This window comes from Lissotriton vulgaris, chromosome 3_1 (genome assembly GCF_964263255.1).
Source record: "Lissotriton vulgaris chromosome 3_1, aLisVul1.2, whole genome shotgun sequence".
NCBI classification, from domain to species: domain Eukaryota; kingdom Metazoa; phylum Chordata; class Amphibia; order Caudata; family Salamandridae; genus Lissotriton; species Lissotriton vulgaris.
The window spans coordinates 497,048,725-497,070,015 of record NC_141689.1 but is presented as its reverse complement, the minus strand read 5'-3'; the positions used below and the strand labels follow the sequence as shown (position 1 = coordinate 497,070,015).

Genomic DNA, 21,291 nt, shown 5'->3' with positions numbered 1-21,291 from the left:
GGCAAAACTGTTCATGTTTGGTAAGCTTTTCGAGCCCAGATGCAGTACAGTATTAATGGGTGCCTCGTCCTATGGTTGCAATGTTAATTTCATGTCCTGATGGCTAACAGGAGATGCATCATTTAACTGCCCATCAATTTGCCCGTACAAAGGATTCTTATTTTGATTCTCCTTTTCTCTTATGGCCTACAAGACCATAGTTAGGCTTGTTTTCAGTAGCAATTCTCCTACATTTTCCTTAGCTACTTTAACCGGAATAATAATTCTTGGTGCCTATATCTACTCTACTCCTAAGAGTGACAAACACTCACTGGTTTGTTCCCACATCATGACCCAAAATGGAAAACGGAAACCCTAAATTTACACATAGGCATGTTAACCCCATTCCTAATACTTAACTGACTGCGCATGAGGGGGACACCATGCCATCCTTGGGAGACTTTAGGTCTCCAATACTTATCTACTTGTAACACTGTTCACAAATCCACTGCAGGGAGATCTACCTGTACAGCATTGTGGGGCAGTACTGATTACTGGCCAGCTTGGAAAATGGGTGCACATATATTTCAGGAGATTCTATGCTGGAGTGTAAATGGTCTCACATACGCCATAAAAAGGAAGAGGTTTCTCTCCTTTCTTGACACCTATAAGAAAACGGAATAATATTTAGGAGGAGTAGTCACTCACCTTAAGGAATAACAACACTAACTTGTCAGAGTGAATCGTAAAGGCACTAAATTGCCCTGACCCCAAGCCCACTGGTAGCTTTGACCCAGTGTAGTTAGGCTTAACTTACGGCTATGTGTAAAATATATATGCAAATACGAAACAGTAATAAAGTCATAACACTAAACAATTAAAGTACCAAACCAAATTAGAAAAACTGAGTACATTTTAATGAACAAAATTACACCAAAACAACAACAATCCAACAAGGGGAACCTGTTATACAAATATATATTTTTTTTTAATTAAAAACGGCACTAAGAAGAAGGAAGTGAAAGAGAATGTTTGGTCCCGGGAGACATGGACGTAGGCACACATTGAATCCGACCTAGATGGATCCTGAAGTCTTTTACACCAATCAGGATGGCCCAGTCAAGAATTTTACCTTCTGACTAGAATGCAAAATTGAAGCCAAAAGATGTCAACAGCGCGTTTTCTGGATGCTTATGGTGCGTTCACCTGGTTCCAATTTCCAAGACGTAAAATAGTCTCTTTCCTAGGGCTTATATCCCTCCAGTGGGGCAATGGGGCAGGCTGTATCTGAATAGGGTTCTGAGTGGCAGGATGCTCTCTTACCAAGGTCCTGCTGAAACAGAATCACTACTGCAGAGAAGCTCAAGGAGGAATACAAACGCATGTGATGTAACATTTATATGGCATACACCACAAAATAGTAGGCATTGTTATCACCCAGGTTAATCACAGTCACGGTATCAAACACTGAAGGATCGAGGGCTAAGTTAACACTCCCTGAATTCAGACCAGTAGCCATACACGGAGCTGTGTAGCTGCCCCTCAACCCTCTGAGCTATGTGATGTGGCTATTATTATAACTGATAAAACACACAAGGACATTTGTGAATCTCAAACTGGATCGAGCGAATGATGTCATGCAGCAAAATGTTCCATTCATCTTTTTTTATTAACATCAATATTTTATCAGTTTTATAAATCGTAATTTTTAGCACTATATTCTTTATTTTGACGTGAAGGTTAAAGTCCCAGAGCCTTCCTGAGTGTGGCGAAATGTATAAAATATTAGTCTAATGCGTCTATCATTGAGACAGCGCCAGTGAACCCGTGAAATAATGACAAATCAATGTGATTGGCCTCAACACGAGCGAAGAGGAAGAGTTCTCCCAGTTAATTAAAGGTCCAGAGGGGGGAGATAAAGGTAAACTAGACAAAGGAGTACCTCTAGAGACCTATATTTCTTTTACAAGGAATGAATCCTAATAATGTTCACAGTAGGTGGATGCCAAAGAGTGAAACCAGAACCTTAAAGTATTATCAAAACATATATTTATTTTTTATATAGAAATTAATTTGAAAATATTTGTGCATTTAATACATTTCATTTGGTCATATAACGTGATTAACAGAAGTTCATCAACATTCATAATACAGTTTATATGATAAGAAAAAATGCAGGTTAAGAAAATGAGAAAAAAAAGAGAGATACCCCTAACAATCTAGTGTGTTCTTACCATACATACATCCATTCTTACATACCAATCATACCTTTGCAATAGTATAAAAACATACCTAACAACATAGATACAAGAACTAAACACAATAAGACAAAAACCCAAAGGTGTACTTGATGGTTTACAGTTAGAACCTAGATTTAACAGTTCTGCCAATTGATCTTTGGTCTGTGTGTCATTGACCAATCTATATCCAGATTATGGATATACGGCCGACGTACGTTTCGGTGATGATGATGATGATGCAAAGAATTTTTTCTATTTGGGGTTGTTAGAGACACATATATTAGATATATGTAGATAAAAGATATAAAGCGCTTGAATATGGATAATTCCTGGGTCTGTCCGAGAAACGGAATAGCTATTCCGTTTCTCGGACAGACCCAGGAACCCCAGGACACAGCGTTAGCTGGCAACTAAAAAGATGTAGTGGCTGCAACCCACGACATCCTTACAATTCAGGAATTACAAATTCATATAACCAGATTTATTATATGCCAGATATTATCCATATTCAAGCGCTTTATATCTTTTATCATCATATACAGGAGCAAACTACTTGTTATCATCCTGTGGATCATGTCGTACAAAGCCCTATGTGCTATCAAGAAAATCGCACTGCTGCCAGCAGTTATTTATTTATTTATTTATTTATTTTTAACACTTGTAAAGCGCTGCTTATACCCTTGGGCGTCAAGGCGCTAAAACCAATATTGACTAAGAAGAAATGGAGGATGAGAGAATGGAACAGATATGACGGATGAACAACGATTACTGAGAGAAAAGCCAGGTTTTCAGAAGTTTGCGGAACTGGAGCAGTGTAACACTTTGTCTGATGTTAAGAGGCAAGGTGTTCCAGAGTCTGGGGGCCGCCACCAAAAAGCGTCGGTCACCCCAGGAAACTGTTTTGGTGCGAGGGACAACCAGTTGGTTGAGAGTGGCTGATCGTAAAGCTCTTGTAGGTTTGTAGAGTTGAAGTTGTTCTCTTAGAAAATGTGGTCCTTGATTATTGATTGACTTAAAGACTATACAGAGTGCTTTGAAATGAATTCTTTTTTGTACAGTCAGCCAATGAAGATCTTTTATGCTTTTGGCAATGGGTTCGAACTTTGTTTTGCCGGTAATGAGGCGAGCTGCTGCATTTTGTATAGTTTGAAGTTTTGCAGTTACTCGGGTTTGCGCATTGAGAAATAAACCATTACAATAATCCAGGGATGAGAGGACAAGAGCAGAGACCAGTGTCTTAATAGCAGAGTCAGGAAGAAAAGGACGTATTTTGCGGATCATTTTTAACTTTAGGTGCGCTGTGGATACTGTTTTGTTGGCGTGATTCATGAAATTAAGTCCATCATCAAAAATAACACCCAAATTCCTGACCTTTGAGGTCGGCGTGGGAGGAATGCCGAAGGTCTCTGGCCACCAGCAGGTGGACCAGGCTGGGGAGAGTGGACCAAAAATGAGTACCTCAGTTTTTTCTGAGTTTAGCTTTAAGCAGTTTGTCGCCATCCAGTCTCCTATGTCTAGTAGCCCTTTCTTAAATTTTTCAGCTACTTGCTCTCCGTCGCCTTTGATCGCCAACACTAGTTGGGTGTCGTCGGCGTACGAGGTAAGGCTCATCCCATGTGCTTTGATGGTCTTGGCTAGGTCCGACACGTAGATGTTAAAAAGTGTCGGACTAAGGGATGAGCCTTGAGGAACTCCGCAGGGGGCAGAGAGTTGGGCTGATTGAAAGGGTCCTAGGATGACAGCCTGCGTTCTGTTGGCAAGGAAAGAGGCTATTAGGTTTTTGGCAGTGTGACAGATGCCAAGTCCTTGGACACGGTCGACCAGGATGTTGTGGTCGACCGTGTCGAAAGCCGCTGATAAGTCTAGCAGAACCAGTATGGCAGTGCCACCCTGGTCCCTGATAACCCTGATATCATCAGCGGCTTTAATCAAGGCTGTCTCGGTCCCGTGATATTTTCGGAACCCAAACTGCGTGTTATCAAGCAGCTGGTGTTCTTCAATAAACTCAGAAATCTGGGTATTCATGATTTTTTCAATTGTCTTTGCCATGAAGGGTAGATTAGCAATTGGTCGGTAATTTTTTAGCTCACTTTTGTCGAGCGAGGGTTTTTTTAACAGAGGTTTTAGTAATGTGTTTTTGAGAGGATTCGGGTAATAGCCTTACCGCAATATTAAATTGCAGACCTGTGTGAGTGCCGGTATGATGACGTCTATGACTGGTCAGAGGACAGATAGAGGGCAAGGGTCTAGGGGTGAACCTGATTTGATGGTCAGTAGTGTGTTTTTTATTTGATCCTGGGTGACTGGTTGAAAGCAAGGGAAGGCATTAGTTGGGGAGGAGGTGACAGATGAAGATAAGACCGGAGGTGATTTGGAGGAGAATGCTTGGTAAATGTCATCTACTTTGGTGTAGAAGAAAGATGCAAGAGAGTCACACAAAGATTGTGACGGGGGGGCGTGAGGTCAGGAGAATTGCCTGATAAAGCTTTGGTGATAGAGAATAGTTGTTTACTGGAATTCTTGGCTTTTTCAATTTGGTCAGTGTAGTATTCTCTTTTAGCTTCTGCTATCATGTTTTTATATAGTGCTAAGGATTCCTTATAGGCAGACTTACTACCGGCATCGTAGTCTTTCCTCCAGGTTCTTTCCTTGCTGCGGTTTATCTGTTTTTGTATCCTTAGTTTATCATTATACCAAGGAGCGGTGGGTTTAGCTCTATTACTGGAGTGTTCCTTGGAAGGGGCTGATTGGTGTGTTGCCTGGCCAATACAGTCATATAATTGCTGGAGAGCTAGATTGGGGTCTGAAGCGAACTCTGGGCAAGTTTGTACGAGTGTAAGCTTCAAATTTTCTAGATTTATATTTTTCCAGTCTTTAAACGCCAGTTTAGGTACAGGTTGGGGATTGTTGTTACAATGATTGCTAGTGGCAATATTGGCAAAGATTGCAAAGTGATCTGTCCAAGGCATGGGCAAAATATTGGTGATTTGCAGTCCTTCTAGGTTGGAAAAGATGGGGTCCAAAATGTGGCCTGCTTGGTGAGTGGAGGATGTAACAAGCTGTTTTAGCCCTAGATTGCCTAAATCAGTAGTAAGGGCAGCAGAGTCGGCTAGGTGATCCAGATCTAAATGAAAGTTCAGGTCGCCGAGAACCGTGAAGCTGCTTTCTGTGACTACAGATTCCATTATGGTATTTATGTTAGACAAAAAGGTTGTTTTTGATCCCGGAGGCCGATATATTAATATACCCTTGAAATTAAACAGAGGGGAGATATTGATAGAAAATTGCATGGCCTCACAGGCGGTAGAGGGAATAGGGGTTGTTCTAACAGGGTATAAATCTCTGGCGATTATAGCCAGCCCACCCCCTCTTTGTTTGGGCCTGTCCTGACAATATGCCTTAAATCCTTGTGGCACAGCGATGACCAAATCTGGCTGTGAGGAATCATCTGTCCAAGTTTCGGTAATGAACAATATATCGAGAGAGTGGTCGGTAATCAGATCAGATATATGTCCTGCCTGTGCTTACCAAGTGAGCGCGCATTTATAAGGGCTATAGAAGTGATAGCACCTACATCTTGTTTAATTGGAGTGCCGTTTGTTGGGGAACTAGTAGAGGGATAGTGTGATGACAGTGAGGGCAAGTGGTGGCCATGTCTTTATGGATCTCTGAGGGATTGATTTTTAAACATTTGGACATATTAAGTGGACGCAAGGCATGTAGGTTGAGACTGGTGTATGTTGTAACATTTCCTGAAGGATTTTGGGCAGGAGTTATGGCCCTGGGCCCGGTCCCGGCGCGGAAGGGCGCAGACGGGCTTGCCTCTGGCGCGCCTCTGGCGCGCCGCCGGCGCGCCCGCTGCGCCCGCCCGCTGCGCGGACGGGAAATCACTTTACTTTTATGCATCGAAAGGGCGGGAAGGGGGGGGAGTGCTGGATCGACTAGAGCGCAGCCCTTCCCTGCTCAAGATGGCGTGTGAGGCAGGAGTAGTCACGTGACCGCGACCAAAAGGGCAGCGCTGTTGGGGATGAAGCTGCAGTCGCGCAATGCAGCGCGCGATCAATTTCCTAAGGTGAGCACAAGAATTAGCCACCAGCAATGTATTTAAAAATACATCTCACAGTTCTGGCCCTATGCGCGGACAATAACAACAGCTGAAGGTGCAATATACAAACTTTTAAAAAACAGAGGATAGTAAAGAGAATCCCCCGGCTTCCGCCTCAGTTAGTAGCAGTATCCAATGACCGGCTCTCTACATATATCTAATAGATGTGTCTCTAACAACCCCAAATAGAAAAAAGTCTTTGCAATGCCCCTGCTCTTTTAACTCCTGTACAGATTATGTGTATATGTTAGTCTATTATTGTGTTTTTCTGGCCCTGAGGAAGGTGACATCATCACCGAAACGTACGTCGGCCGTACATCCATAATCTGGATATAGATTGGTCAATGACACACAGACCAAAGATCAATTGGCAGAACTGTTAAATCTAGGCTCTAACTGTAAACCATCAAGTACACCTTTGGGTTTTTGTCTTATTGTGTTTAGTTCTTGTATCTATGTTGTTAGGTATGTTTTTATACTATTGCAAAGGTATGATTGGTATGTAAGAATGGATGTATGTATGGTAAGAACACACTAGATTGTTAGGGGTATCTCTTTTTTTCTCATTTTCTTAACCTGCATTTTTTCTTATCATATAAACTGTATTATGAATGTTGATGAACTTCTGTTAATCACGTTATATGACCAAATGAAATGTATTAAATGCACAAATATTTTCAAATTAATTTCTATATAAAAAATAATAATATGTTTTGATAATACTTTAAGGTTCTGGTTTCGCTCTTTGGCATCCACCTACTGTGAACATTATTAGGATTCATTCCTTGTAAAAGAAATATAGGTCTCTAGAGGTACTCCTTTGTCTAATTGGCCTCAACACGTACAAACAAGCAAAGCACATGTGTAAATAACTGCCTCTCATTCCCTTGGTAGGACAGGGAGGCTATTGTGAGAGGTGAATCTCGTCAAAACTTCCTAGGTCAGCCTTTTAAAAGTTATTCACTGCCATAGCACTGCACAGGTGTTAGAAAGTACAGTCTTCTTAGATTAATTCATGAAGAGGCTTAGAGGCTGTCAGTCACCATGGTGTGCAAGCACCAATTAATTTATAGGGACTGACATGGGGAGGCCGTGCGCAGTTGGCAGTCACACCATGAAATCGGCTAGCCAGGATGACGGTGCTGGATTCCGGCGCAAACCATACCTGTATTGCTCCCCTCGTGATAGTGGCACGGACGGTGTCACTCTCGGCGAGGTCCCACTTGTCGGAGACTGCACGGGAGAGCTTGGCAAGCTCTCTCCTGGCGTATCCGGCATCGACTGGGTGTCTTGGTCCATACGGTTCTCATTTTCGGTGGGGTACTGCCTTGGTAGTTCATAGTCGTCTTCATCCGTTTGCTGGCTGGGCCTGGCTGGCGGGCGGCCTGGCTCCTGACGATCTGGTGCTCCGGGGTGTGCCTTCTTGAACAACGAAACGTTCCTAGTGACAACTTCGGATCCTCTCTGTGCGGTCACCATGGTGCCAGTCCGGCGTAGAACAGTCAAGGGCTTGTGCTCGAACGGGAGCCGGAATGTTCTCTCTGGATATCGGTCTTTGACGAACACGCTGTCTCCTTCTTGGATGATCGATTCTCTAGCCCCTCTCATGGCACTGGCTTGATTGTTGGATTGGGTCCGGTTCGCCAGGGTTTTGTCTACATCCACTCGAGCAGGGACCCAGTCTGGGTGGTTCGGGAGAGTGTCCTTCACTACTCGGGCCATGGTTGCTGGGCCTGGGGCTGCTTCGGTAGTGAGATGGGGTGTCTGCCGGTACTCTCTCAAGAAGCTGTAGATGGCTCTTTCCACGGGTGATTCATCTGCATGTGCAATGTGTATTGTTTTGTTGAGCGTACGCATGAATCTCTCCACTTCCCCAGTGGCTTGGGGCCAGCGGGGGGTCACTTTCCAGTGGTTGATACCCCAGCTCTTTAGGTAGTCCGCAAACTCCTGTCCCTGGAAGGGTGGGCCATTGTCTGTTTTGACCACCCCAAATATTCCATGCGTGGCATCTATACTACTATTATGAAGAGAGAACACAAACCTTTGAGCCAGGTAAACTCTGGAACCACCGCACCAATCCACACACCCGATACATCATTGAAAATGTCAGGGTGTGCAGATGGACATAGGCTATATAAAATAAAAATTAAACGTAAATTTAAAAATGTAACTTAAAAAAAAAAAGTAGTCCCCTGGAAGTAGCACCGGCCGCGACGTAGCGCTGTCTGCGACGTAGCGCTGGCCGCGACGTGTGTGATGATGAGGGGGAGCGGCGGACAGGTGGGGAGGAGCAGCGGACAGGCGGGGAGGAGCGGTGACGAGCGGCGAGGAGCGGCGGTGAAGTCAGGAGTGCCGGCTCAGGTATGACAAAGGGACACGTAAAATGTCGGGGCGGGAGGTGTCTCCGGGACACGGACAATGTCGGGGCGGGCAGGGGCTGGGGCGGGCGGGGGCCTGGGCGGGCGGCTGGCCCTGAAGCCTCATTGCCCCCGGACAACGTCTGGGCGGGCTGGGAGGAGTGGTGACGAGCGGCGAGGAGCGGCGGTGAAGTCAGGAGCGCCGGCTCAGGTAAGGCAAAGGGACATGTAAAATGTTGGGGCGGGAGGGGGCCGGGGGCGGGAGGTTGGCTCCGGGACACGGACAATGTCTGGGCGGGCGGGGGCCGGGGCGGGCGGTTGGCCCTGAAGCCTCATTGCCCCCAGACAACGTCGGGGCGGGCTGCTAGTATATTTATATATTTTGTATATTTAAAAACGCAAACAATCGCTCCGAAAGGAGCATCCTGGCGCTAACTAAAAGTGTGCAAAAGATCGGAAACAGAGAAGAAACTAAATGAAGGACATTACATAATCGTCAGAAAGGGAATAAATCCACGTTTTGAGTTGTTTTCTAAAATGGTTTTCCTGGGTTAGAGATCTGAGGTGGCTAGGAATAGAATTCCACGCTTTCCCAGATAGAAAAGACACAGACTTGCCTCCTTTGGTCTTGAGTTTGAATTTTAGCGGCTTGATCAGGTTCTGACCTGAGGATCTTAAGGACCTTACAGGATTGAAGTGAGGAAATCGTTTGATGAGATAAATCGGGCCAATGCCATTGAATGCCCGTAATGCTATTATAAAGATTTTAAACAATATTCTTTTAGGGAGTGGTAACCAATGAAGGGTTTTAAGAGCTGCCGAGGCTGATGATCTCCTGGGTAGCTTGAGAACAAGTGTGGCCGCTGCGTGTTGCACGTCTTGGAGTTTTCTGAGGGTGTTTTTCTTTTTAACGCCTGCCATCAAACCGTTACAATATTCAAGACGTGCAAGAATTAAGGCCACTGCCACTGCCTTTCTTGAGTCTATGGGAAGAAAGTCGAAGAACTTTTTCAATGACTTAATGATATTAAAGCAGCTTCCTGCAACATTCCTGACATGCTGGTCAAAACATAATTCGGCGTCGAATAGAACGCCAAGATTCCTCGCTGATGTAACTACTTGTGGTGGCGCAGGGATGTTCTCGGGCCACCATTTGCTGGGACAGAATTGGGGATTTCTACCCATGGGCAGAATTTCTGTCTTACTGGTGTTGCATTTAAGATGGTTTTGCTCCATCCAGCAGAAGACATCTTTTAAACACTTCTTAAAATTCGACACAGCATTTGTAGAATTGTTCTCCAAGGGAACAATCAGCTGAGTGTCATCGGCATATGATGTTACTAATATGCCGTATGACTCAATTAAAGAGATGAGAGGGACCATGTATATATTGAACAATAAGGGGTCAATATTGAGCCCTGGGGGACTCCAGAATGTACCTTCTTCTCTTTAGAAAGAAAAGTGCCCAGGGAGATGGTCTGGGACTTGTCTGTCAGGAAGGAAATTATCCAATCCAATGCAACATCCGTGATTCCTATATCCCTAAGTCTATTGATCAATATGGAATGGGAGATGGCGTCGAACGCCGCCGTGAGATCTAGTAGGATTAGGACGGCGTTCTTTCCCTGATCTTGCAATAGCTTTATTGAATCAGTGAGCTCAATCAGGGCAGATTCCGTGGAATGGTGTGAACGGAAGCCCGGTTGCTGAGGATGAAGAATGTGATGTGTGTCTACATAATTTTTTAATTCTTTATGGACCATTTTTTCAGTGATCTTGCCCAGAACGGGAAGGAGTGAAATCGGGCGTAGATTAGCAAGGTCTGTAGGGGATTTGTTTGCTTTTTTCATGAGGGGTCTCACAATAGCATGCTTCCATTCGCCAGGCACAACGCTTGTGCTCAGGGAAGCATTAACAATCTTGTTATGATAGGATTGACAACCTCAATTAATTGGTGGAGGATTCTGGGTGGACATGAATCCGAGGGGACACCCGATTTACATGACATAATTGCCTCCCGGGTCTGGAGGAGCGTGACCGGGGTGAAAGTTCTAAGACAGGCCTTCAGATTCTTTCCACAATCCGAAGAAGTGGCAGACAGGACATGACAGGGAGCTTGGAAGTCCTTTTTTATCAGTAATACAAAGAAGTCCGCAATCTGATTGCAAAATTCTAAAGAAGGAGGGATTTCTGATTGTAGAGCTCTAGGATGAGTGAAAGACTTGACAATGGCGAATAACTTTTTTTGCTTTTGCTTGGCTGTATTAATAGCATTGGTATAATAAGTCTTTTTAGCTAATTTGATCGCCGTGAGATACATTTTTCTCTGCTGAATATACAAGCTTCTTTCTGTCGGGTCATAGGTTTTTCGCCAGCTACGTTCCTTTTTTTGCACAATAGATGAATTTTTGCTAGTTCAGCTGTGAACCAAGGGGCATAAATTTTTCCTTTTTTCCCTTTGCCTTGAGGGCGATTCTGTGGTACTCTGTCCTTGATCTCCTGACACATCCATGTATGAAAGCATTTGGAGCCCTGGGCAGAATCACCAGGCGTGGTGGGAATAGGTGCGGTAGCGATGGGATTAAGCTTCAAGTTAGCCTCAACTCGCGTCCAATTAACATGGTTCCCTGAATTATGAGTCAGTTTGGCTAGAGATTGGGGCTGTGTGAGCTTAATATGAAATGGGACCAAGAAGTGGTCTGACCAAATCTGTGGGACAGGTGGCTGCGTCTCTAAGAGGGGAAAATTAGTGCATATTCCGTCCAAAGTGTGATCTGCTTGATGGGTGGGGAGTGTGACTATTTGAAGAAGGTCGAAAATCTCCAAGGTTTGGAGAAAATTCAGTACTTGTGCGTCAGATGTGGATTCCAGATGTAAATTAAAATCACCCAAAAGTGTGAAGTGTGGATAGCGGACCAAGAATTGTCCTAAAGAGTCACTTAATGAGTCTAAAAATGCTGTGGGGCTACCTGGAGGGCGATAGATCAATACGCCTGAGAAGGAAGATGAATCATTTAGCTTGATGGAGAAGCCCAAACCTTCAATCCCTTTTAGGGGACCTAAAGTAAAGGTGTGACATTTTATATGGCTTTTAAGCACAATCACTACTCCTCCTCCTTTACCTTTCATTCTATCCTGTCGGAAGATAGTGTAACCATGTGGAAGGGCAGTTGCTACATCTGGATTGCTGGACTCTGTCAGCCAGGTCTCTGTTATAAAGAGACAGTCTAAATTTGATTGTACGATAAGATCATTTAGATCTGGACTGTGACAGCCCATGGAGCGAGAATTTATTAGCCCCCCTTTAAAATGTGATATAGTCGCGGGGGTATTATTTATAGGGGACTGTGTTTTAATAGAAGCCGAGGGTGAGGACCACTGACAGAATCTACACGAGAATGGTCCTCTGATTTTCGCCATATCAATCCTACAAGGACAACCTATGGGCATAGTAGAGTTGGTAAGCTCGCTTACCTGGTGTGGCAAGGCAGATTGCGATTGACCAGCCCCTCCTGCGCCTGTCGCGGACTTGGCGCGGACGGGCGCAGACGGGGTTTCCTTTGGCGCGCCTTTGACGCGCCATCGTCGCGCCCACCCGCTGCGCGGACGGGACCTGCTGTTATTCATATACTGGTGGAGGAGGGCGGTAGGCGTCGCAAGACTGGAGCGCTACCCTTGTTCCAACCAACCCAAGATGGCGGCCGTCCCTGTGTCCGATCGCGTCAGCTGTTAATCGCTGCGCGTGGACCAGGGGTTCTAGTTGCTGCGAGGGCAGAAAGGAATACAAGTAAAAAGGGATTTAAATCTTCCCAGAAGTGAAGAACATAAGTAAAAACAATTTAGACAGTTTTAAAACAATCAGGCTAACCCCCGGCTTTCTGCCTCAGGGGAGAAATCTGAGCACACTGAGTATGTGTGCGCGAGGAGAAACGCCTGTTTTTGTACCTGGGAGGGCGGGAGGCGTCGCAAGACTGGAGCGCTACCCTTGTTCCAACCAACCCAAGATGGCGGCCGTCCCTGTGTCCGATCGCGTCAGCTGTTAATCGCTGCGCGTGGACCAGGGGTTCTAGTTGCTGCGAGGGCAGAAAGGAATACAAGTAAAAAGGGAATTTAAATCTTCCCAGAAGTGAAGAACATAAGTAAAAACAATTTAGACAATTTTAAAACAATCAGGCTAACCCCCGGCTTTATGCCTCAGGGGAGAAATCTGAGCACACTGAGTATGTGTGCGCGAGGAGAAACGCCTGTTTTTGTACCTGGGAGGGCGGGAGGCGTCGCAAGACTGGAGCGCTACCCTTGTTCCAACCAACCCAAGATGGCGGCCGTCCCTGTGTCCGATCGCGTCAGCTGTTAATCGCTGCGCGTGGACCAGGGGTTCTAGTTGCTGCGAGGGCAGAAAGGAATACAAGTAAAAAGGGAATTTAAATCTTCCCAGAAGTGAAGAACATAAGTAAAAACAATTTAGACAGTTTTAAAACAATCAGGCTAACCCCCGGCTTTCCGCCTCAGGGGAGAAATCTGAGCACACTGAGTATGAGCATGAGTATGAGCACACTGAGTACAGTGGCAATGGTTTTTTCGAACTTGGTGATGACTTCCGTGGCTGCTTGGCTCGCTACACTCTCCACCTCTGGATACTTTGTGAAATCGTCAATGATCACCAGTGCATAGCGCCCATCAGGAAGATGTCCAAAGTCAGTGCTTACCCATTCCCACGGCCTTTTAGGGTTTTCCTCTGTGATGACCGGGTGAGGGCGGTCAGATTGTCCTGCTGCTTGACACCAGGTCCAGGTCCGGACTGTCTGTTCCACCATTGCGTCCATTCCTTGGAACCACACTTTGGCCCTCAGCCTGCTCTTGGTTTTTACCATGCCTTGGTTCTGACTTGTCCCGGCTGTTTCGGCTTCTGAGCCACCACGACCGGGGACACCCACGGGGTGGGCCCACTTACTTTTTTGATAATGCCCTGTTTCTCCAATGCCTCCAGTTCTTCCTCGACCTTATTCCTCAAATGGAACATGATGCGTCTGTGTCTCAGTGCCACTGGTTGGACCGATGGGTCGATATGGAGGGAGACCTCTTTCCCTTTCAGGCATCCGATGCCTTTGAAGATGTCCCCAAACTCTTCTAGAATGGCCTCTAGCTCATCCTCCAGCACTGCCATGGCGAACGATATGAGCCTCAGTTTTTCTGCTGACTGTCCGCTAATCAGCATGCCGCTGCCTTCTTTGGTGACGTACACAGTGGTAGGGACTTTGAGGCCCTGATGTTGCAGATCAGTTTTAAAGCACCCTATGAGTGGAATTGGCGTCTTCTGGCCATATGCGAATACCCTGATTCTTGCTTCGCGGAGAGGGGGCTTCTTATTCAGCTGGTTGTACATGTTGGCCGCCATCAGTTCAATGGATGCCCCTGTGTCGATGGTGGCCCTCACCTCTTGCTGATGGACTTTGATTCGGCATTTTGGCAGACGTCGCTTCTTCCGCCGCGGTTGGTCGATTGCAAACACGTAGTGGACCGGATAGTCACTTGTGTTGTCGTCCATGTCTTCGCGGTCTCGTTCCTCCACTAGTGCTTGCGCAGCTTCCTTCTTTGACTTCGTCGACCGGCATACTGCCGCATAGTGATTCATCCACCCACATGCGCTACACCTCTTTTCTTTTGCCGGGCAGTCCTGCATGCAGTGGGGCGGGTCCCCCACAATATCCACACTCTTTACGCTTGTCCTGCTGTTTCCTGCCAGCATATTGGCGCACTTTTGGCCTGACGACGTTCGCCTTCTCCGCCATGTTGACTTGCTCGGTTTTGATGGGACGGTGGAGGGCTGCTTCCATGTGAGAGGCTCTGGCCTGCGATAGCTCCTTGGAGCGCCCCAGCTTGAGGATGTCAGCTACCGGCTTGCCGTCTTCCTGGAGAATGGTGACTCTCAGTTTGGAGGAGTAACATCCTTGAATTATCTGTCCTCGAATTTCCTCCTGTTCATCACGGAATCCACACGTGCTGGCCAACTCCTTCAGTCTCCCGTGGAAGGCGTCCATTGACTCCTCTGCTTCTTGCTTAGCCTGGCGGAAGATGAACCTCTCATAGTCTTTACTTGCCATGGTTTCAAAGTGCGCGTTTAAGGCGTCGAGGAGGGTACGGTAAGTCTTCGGCGTGGCTTCTACTATCGTTTTGTATATACGGTGGATATCCTTTCCTCCCAGGTGAAGAAGTAGTGCCCTGCGCTTTTCCCGGGCCATGCCCTCTCCTTCGAAGTAGATCTGGAGACGATCAACCCAGCCCCTCCATCGTGGAGCAAGGGACGACGGAGCTCCGTCAACGACAAACAGCTCTATGGAGAATCAGCGCCATTTCGGCACGTGTGTGGCACGCTCTGCGGCACGTGTGCTGCTCACCCACCTCACGGGCATGTTGGCGGGCGTCTGACCGGGGTCGGTGGTGATTGTGTCGGGTGGATCTCGAATGGCCGGTCCTCCCTCCCTTCTCTGCAGATGGTCGCCTGCTTGGTGCACAGCCCTGGCCTCAAAGGTGGGCTCACGTGGCACTCCGGTGTGGGCTAGCTGCAGGGTATGGTGATGGTGTGTTCCCTGTGGCGATCGCAGCTTTTCCACAGAGGCAGGCAGAAATGGGGCTGCACAGGCCCTCTGGTAGCAGCATGCAGCACCATGAGCCAGCAGTAGGTCCACACGAGGCCCTTGTGGGCTCTCTGGGCCTGAACACTATAGCTCATGAAACAGGCCCAAATATTCCTCAGAGGGGGGGGGCACCCAGCACAGCATGGGGTCGAAAAGCCCCTCGTCGCCAATGTAGAGTTCTAATTAGTGCTGGCGCTATTAATAGCGGCGCCGGAACATTAAAGAAAACACTGAGCCGGTTTCTGTTTTACTCGCGGCTCCGGACTAACTCCGCGGCCATGCCCCTTTAGTTTTTATAGCGGGTGCGTGACGGCACGCGCCCGAGCTAACGTGTCCTCGCAGGCGCGGGTAGGCTAGAACGCTACCCTGCGCCGCAGGACACTACACCCCCTTCAGAAGAACCAAAATCCAGCCAGCCGAAATAAATCAGTGTGTGATTGTCCCGCGGTCCGCCCACCGGCAAGTTTCAACAGTCAACTCAAACTGCACTGTGACTGAACTAAGGGCTGCGGCCCGCGGCAACATATATATTAATTTATTAATTTTCTCTTGAGATCAGTCAGCCTCACCGCCTCAGGGCAGGCTAACCAGTTTGACTCGCACTCGGAAGAAAGACGTGAACACGCTGCGGCTGCACCGAGTACAGTAAGGTACATTTTAAAAGACATCAATGTGTGACGTGATGGGCTGATGGGTAGACCCGGCCCTGATAATTAAGTGCTGATGCTAAGCACCGGCACAAATTAAGCACTGCATGCCCACGGTGTGCGAGCGAAGGGGCAGAGCTGGAACACATGCTGTGGGAGTGCGCTAGGCTGGGGGACTATTGGGGAGAAGTGGGAGATGTACTGAATGTGGTTACGGAGCGACATTTAACTTTTGACATAGCAACATACATACTGCACTGGTTCCCTCACACATCCAAGACCAAGGTGACAAGCAAATTCTGAGATACGGGGCTACTGCTAGCAAAAAGGGAAATCACAAGGCATTGGAAATCGAAAGAAGGACCCAATAGCAAAAGATGGAAGGCTGAGTTACTAAAGTGGGCTAGCAGTGAGAGTGTCCTTAGATATCAGCAGGCACGACATTTAAATAATGAAAAGGCACTAGGTTCCGCAAATGCATGGGAGACATTAGTACATTCTTTAGCGGATCACCTAGTGGAGGAAGAGTAGGCAAAGGGAATGGAGTACAATAAAGACCCGTTACAGGCACATTGTGGGATATTTTAATAGTACATTACGTCACGAACTGAATCTGGACAATGATGAGTACAGTAACACACACCAGTGGGGGGGAGGGGGGGATGCATTTGGGTTTGGGGATGGTTTTCGTACAGGAATTAAGGTTTGCAATTTCGAGATGTATAGTAAGAGTAGGCACAGGGTGCTGCTATAGTCCCGCGGCCGCTGGGTTAAACTTTAACGCCGCTGGACGGTTGAAACATGTTCACCGCTTCCTGATGCGGTCATGTGAACGATCAAGTGACTCAGGCACGTGTTTCATCATCACTTCCATCAGGCTAAACGGCGCTAGCAGTTGTTATTAAACTTTCGGCGTGGATCTGCATCCGTGACCGTACGCAGTAGCACTCAAGAGCTGTTCTCTGCAGTCTGGCAGTTCTAGTACTAAGCGAGATCATTTATCCCACGCGGCGCTAAAAGGTAAACTCCCGCCTCAAGGCGCTCTTGCCTCTCACCTGGTATCGGCCGGTCAGGAGCTGGCTGCGGGACGGGGTGCAGATGGGCTGCACGTAGTAGCTGCCCAGCCGGACTCCCTGGGCGGAGAGCTTGTCCAGGTGAGGGGTCTTGATCTCGGACCCGTGGAAGCCCACGTCGTTCCAGCCCAGGTCATCGGCCAGGATGAAGACGATGTGAGGAGGCTGCGGTCCCCGCGCCGCCCCGGTGAGCGGGCGGGAGGCGAGGACCTGGAGGAGGAGGAGGAAGGCGCGGAAGACACGTGGCAGGGGCAGCGGGGCGACCCGTTCGGCTCTCATCTTTACGAGGGGCAGGGGGCGCTAGGCACCGTTGTGATGACAGCAGATGAGGCAGGGGCAGGACGGCGCTAGGCACGGTTGTGATGGATGAAACCAGAGCAGGCAGTGCTTGCTGTCTGTGTGCACTGCTCCTGCAGCCGCAGAATTTAACCAGGAACTGCGAGCACGGTTTGCAGCAGGGCCCGCCCCCTCCTGCGTGTTTGTGATGTGGGAGCTGGCGCGCGAGCTCTCGAACTCCTGTGAGTGGGAACCCCCTTAAGTAGCGGTGCGCAGGCCAGGTAATTTACGGGGACCGGCTCGGCTCTGTGAACCACAGCACGGGCTGAACCAACAAGAATCGTTATGTCAACATAATAATTTAGGTCCTGCCTTGAACGTGTAGACTGTAATGCATTTTACCTCTGTGCTGATGTTGAAAGTGACTTAGGTCAAGCAGGGCTTGTACCGATTTCCCCAGGAGGTTGGAAGGGTTGTGTGTATGTGTGTGGCGGGCGGGGGGGGGGGGGGGGGGGGGGGTAGGAAAGGAAGGGGGGGAGAGGAGGGAAGGAGGGGGAGGGGGGTTGTACTTATTGGGGGGCGGTTTTGTAGCAGTGCAGCAGTTTTGAAAGCGCTGCAAAGTTGCTTTTATATATCCAGCAGTCTTTGGGCAACAATAACGTGTCAAGGTAACTCTGGTGACTAATGTATCCGCTGCAGAGAGAAGGAAGTTTGTGTCTGGTGGCAGCTTTGACTCCTCTAATGTAGCACAGAGGGTTAATATTATGCCTGATGCAAAGGCCGTGTGCCATGCATATCAAAGAACAGTATCTTGTGTGCATAGCTCAGTGGGTTACTGCTTTTGTCACAGATTTTTTTGCTGCTGTACAATTCATAAGTTACAATCGTAATCTAACACAGTGAGCTATGCAGTGCCATCAAAGAGCTGCATGCAAACTGCATGGTACAGGTTAGAAATTATGTTTTTCCCCAGACTTTCATTAACCCAATGTCGCTAAAACAGGTTTGTTTGGCTAGAAGTACATTCTTATTATTAAAGTCAACCCTTACTGCTTTTATTTTCTGAATCCTGACTCCGCTTCTCCAGACCAAACACTCTTAAAAAAAGGCCTACCTGTGTAGATGACATGAATCCTACACCCTGTAGTCAGTCCCCTTTGTCTTATGTAACATTTTCTATACACTGATTTACACACGTATGATTCATTGTCTGTGTGTGTGTGTGAGTTATGTAAAGTGCTCTGACATCCTACACTGATTGATATGAGAGGTTCTTTAAAACAAATCAAATACATGTGAGAGAGAGAGAGGCTGGGGAGAGATGAGAGGCACTTTTGGAGGGTGATAGTGAGGAAATCTTTGAAGATGCCTGTTAAAATTCCCAAGATCCCTGGTTGGCTGAGGTAGGTACCACAGGCCAAGCAGGGACCCGTGAGCGCCAACGTTAGGGAAAAGACAGGTCGCCTACACAACACTAAATAAGTTCCCTCGTAGCCTATCAATTCTTTACATTAGAACATTGTTCATATAAGATTTTTCAAACATTTATATACAACAGTGACACACAAAATTGGAATTTTCCATTATTTTTATTATATCAAAACTTCATTTCTTTTATAATTTCTATTTTCTTATTTCTTTTTTATATGTATTTTCTGCATGAAATACAAATTGTACAAAATTCATAGAAAATTTACATAATCATTAGATACCATTCCTATTAACACGAAATTTATTTAAAAAAAAGTCTAAAAGAAAACAACACCCCTGGATTGACTTCAATAAATACAACCATACCACAACCTCACAAACTTATACATTATCACACAAACTTTCATACACCCAGCATCTGTACCCGGTAGTGGTTTATATATAACAAAGGAAACTCTGCGAAGAAATAGATCTTAGAATTCAAAGCACGAGGCTCAGCACAAGGTCGACGCGCGTTTCAGTGGAGTAAAGATGATTAAACCACCTTCCTCAGGACCATTCCAGATACCCACATCAAACTCTCAGCTACCAGGGGACCTAAAATACATGAAGAAATAAAAACTGTTGTATCTACAATTGTTAAGGTATGTAAAAATTGTTATTGATAGGACCAAACATGTACATACAATATGGCCTGCAGGTCAGAAAGCAACCCCACATTCTCACTCCTCCCATTCATTACAACTAAGGACCCCAAGCAGGTAATCACAATTATGAGACATACCATATACTGAGGAAGAGTATTGATAACAGACTTAAAGTACCAACCACCAACAGTAAAGCAACCATCATCATCTCCCTGTGAACATGATAAAAAAAGGTGAGTCCTAGCCTATAAGTCAACATGTAACAAATCACTTACAGAAAATATAAGACAGTTTTTGGTGAATCGATAGTTAGCAAATATTATCATCCTCTCTAGGTCCACAACCAGAATCCATCCGGATCCTCAGTTGGAGTACACTCTGTAATCGTATTAAAAAAGGGAAATCATTTTAAAAAAAAAAGAATATCTGGGATGAGGTTTTACGTTGTACCTATAACTTAAATGGCCTAGTATCCTTACTCCTTGATCGAAAAAGCTTTTACTTATTCTTTGATGCTGTCATGTTTGTCCAGTCACGAAAAAAGGGCAGTAATTAATCTAAGAAATAAAAACGTTGTCACATCACGGCATGCACTAAATGACAACCCAGGGTCTAACTAATCTGCCTCTAGTTAGATTCTATATGGCAAAAATTGCCACAAATACAGACCTCAGCATTTTAAGGGGAGGATATTCACTTGTCAGACTTTTCTGTTCATATATGTTGTAAATGTTATTGTAGTTCAATTTGAAGCACTTTATTAGTTCCTCTGAAAAAAACAGAAGAAACAAAAAAATAAACCAGAAAGGGGGTCAGGTTTTATTTGTCCACATCCCACATAATTTTTAAAGTAACATATACCTAACCATACCCATTAATCAAAAACTTCAGACTAGCTCTCATGGGTACCGATGGCAATACAAAAGTCCCAATCCCTATTTTTTCAATCAACAAGGTGTTCCATAACTCCTCAAATTGAAATATGACCGTAGTGCTCCAAATCAACAGGTATGCCCTGTGCATATAAGACAAGAATAGAAGTAAAAGCGAGTGCGGTGTCATTTTACGCTTCAAACAAGGTTACAATAACCGGGGAATCTATAGGAAAAAATAGAGAGTCCCTCAGCGATAATGATAACAATGCTATAGAAGCCCCAGCAAGCACCGAATGACAACCCATGGCATGCACTGAATAACAACGCTATTAACCCCACACAATGATGAGGTTGTAATTAGATTATGGCATCCCCCACAACTGTCCTCACAATCACAGTGGAGTCTATCTTAAGTCTAGCATCCCACTCTCCCCCATACGTCCCTCGTGTCACCTATCGAAGTAAAGGTAAAAGAGAAAAATAACATGTAGCAAGACCCATGCGGCTCCCGCTTACCTTTAGTGATGCACCCAAGTATCTTTGCGCAGGAAGCCCAATGTCAGCTACATTTACACAGTTTTCCGAGGGCTTAAAATAGCCCAGTGTTAAACAAGCATTGGAAATGTAATAGGTCTCGCATTAGGAAAGTTTGAGCGATTGGTATTGTAAATGACACTTTTTTTATTTATGTGTTGGTTTTGAAAATAGCAAAATTAATAGCTTTGTCAGTTAAAATGTCAATAGTTTTAACTTTTGCAAATGTGACACCTATAGCATTTGTTATGCAATGTGTGTTGTATTTACCTGACTTAGATATATTGATATTACAAATAACAATGGCCTTTAATTTTGTAAATAATTAATACTTAAATAAAAGTTATTGTAATTTATAATGGCAATAGCTTAAACGTTTGTAAATAACTTTTGTGAAGATTATGTTCAGTGTATTTTATTGTGACGAAAATCCAAGAACATTGCATTTGCACCTACACACACACAGAGCCACACACACACACACACACACAC

General features: G+C 45.9%; 1 protein-coding gene across 1 annotated transcript in view; it reads right to left on the bottom strand.

Annotated features, from left to right (window-relative positions):
* Nucleotides 1–17,452, bottom strand: part of ARSB (arylsulfatase B) — a 268,316-nt gene extending 250,864 nt beyond the window's left edge. The window contains exon 1 of the mRNA XM_086960741.1: nucleotides 17,019–17,452. Coding sequence (XP_086816867.1) covers nucleotides 17,019–17,315 — 297 coding nt within the window. The 5' untranslated portion in view covers nucleotides 17,316–17,452. The remainder of the gene's footprint in view (nucleotides 1–17,018) is intronic.
* Nucleotides 17,453–21,291: the final 3,839 nt, after the last annotated feature.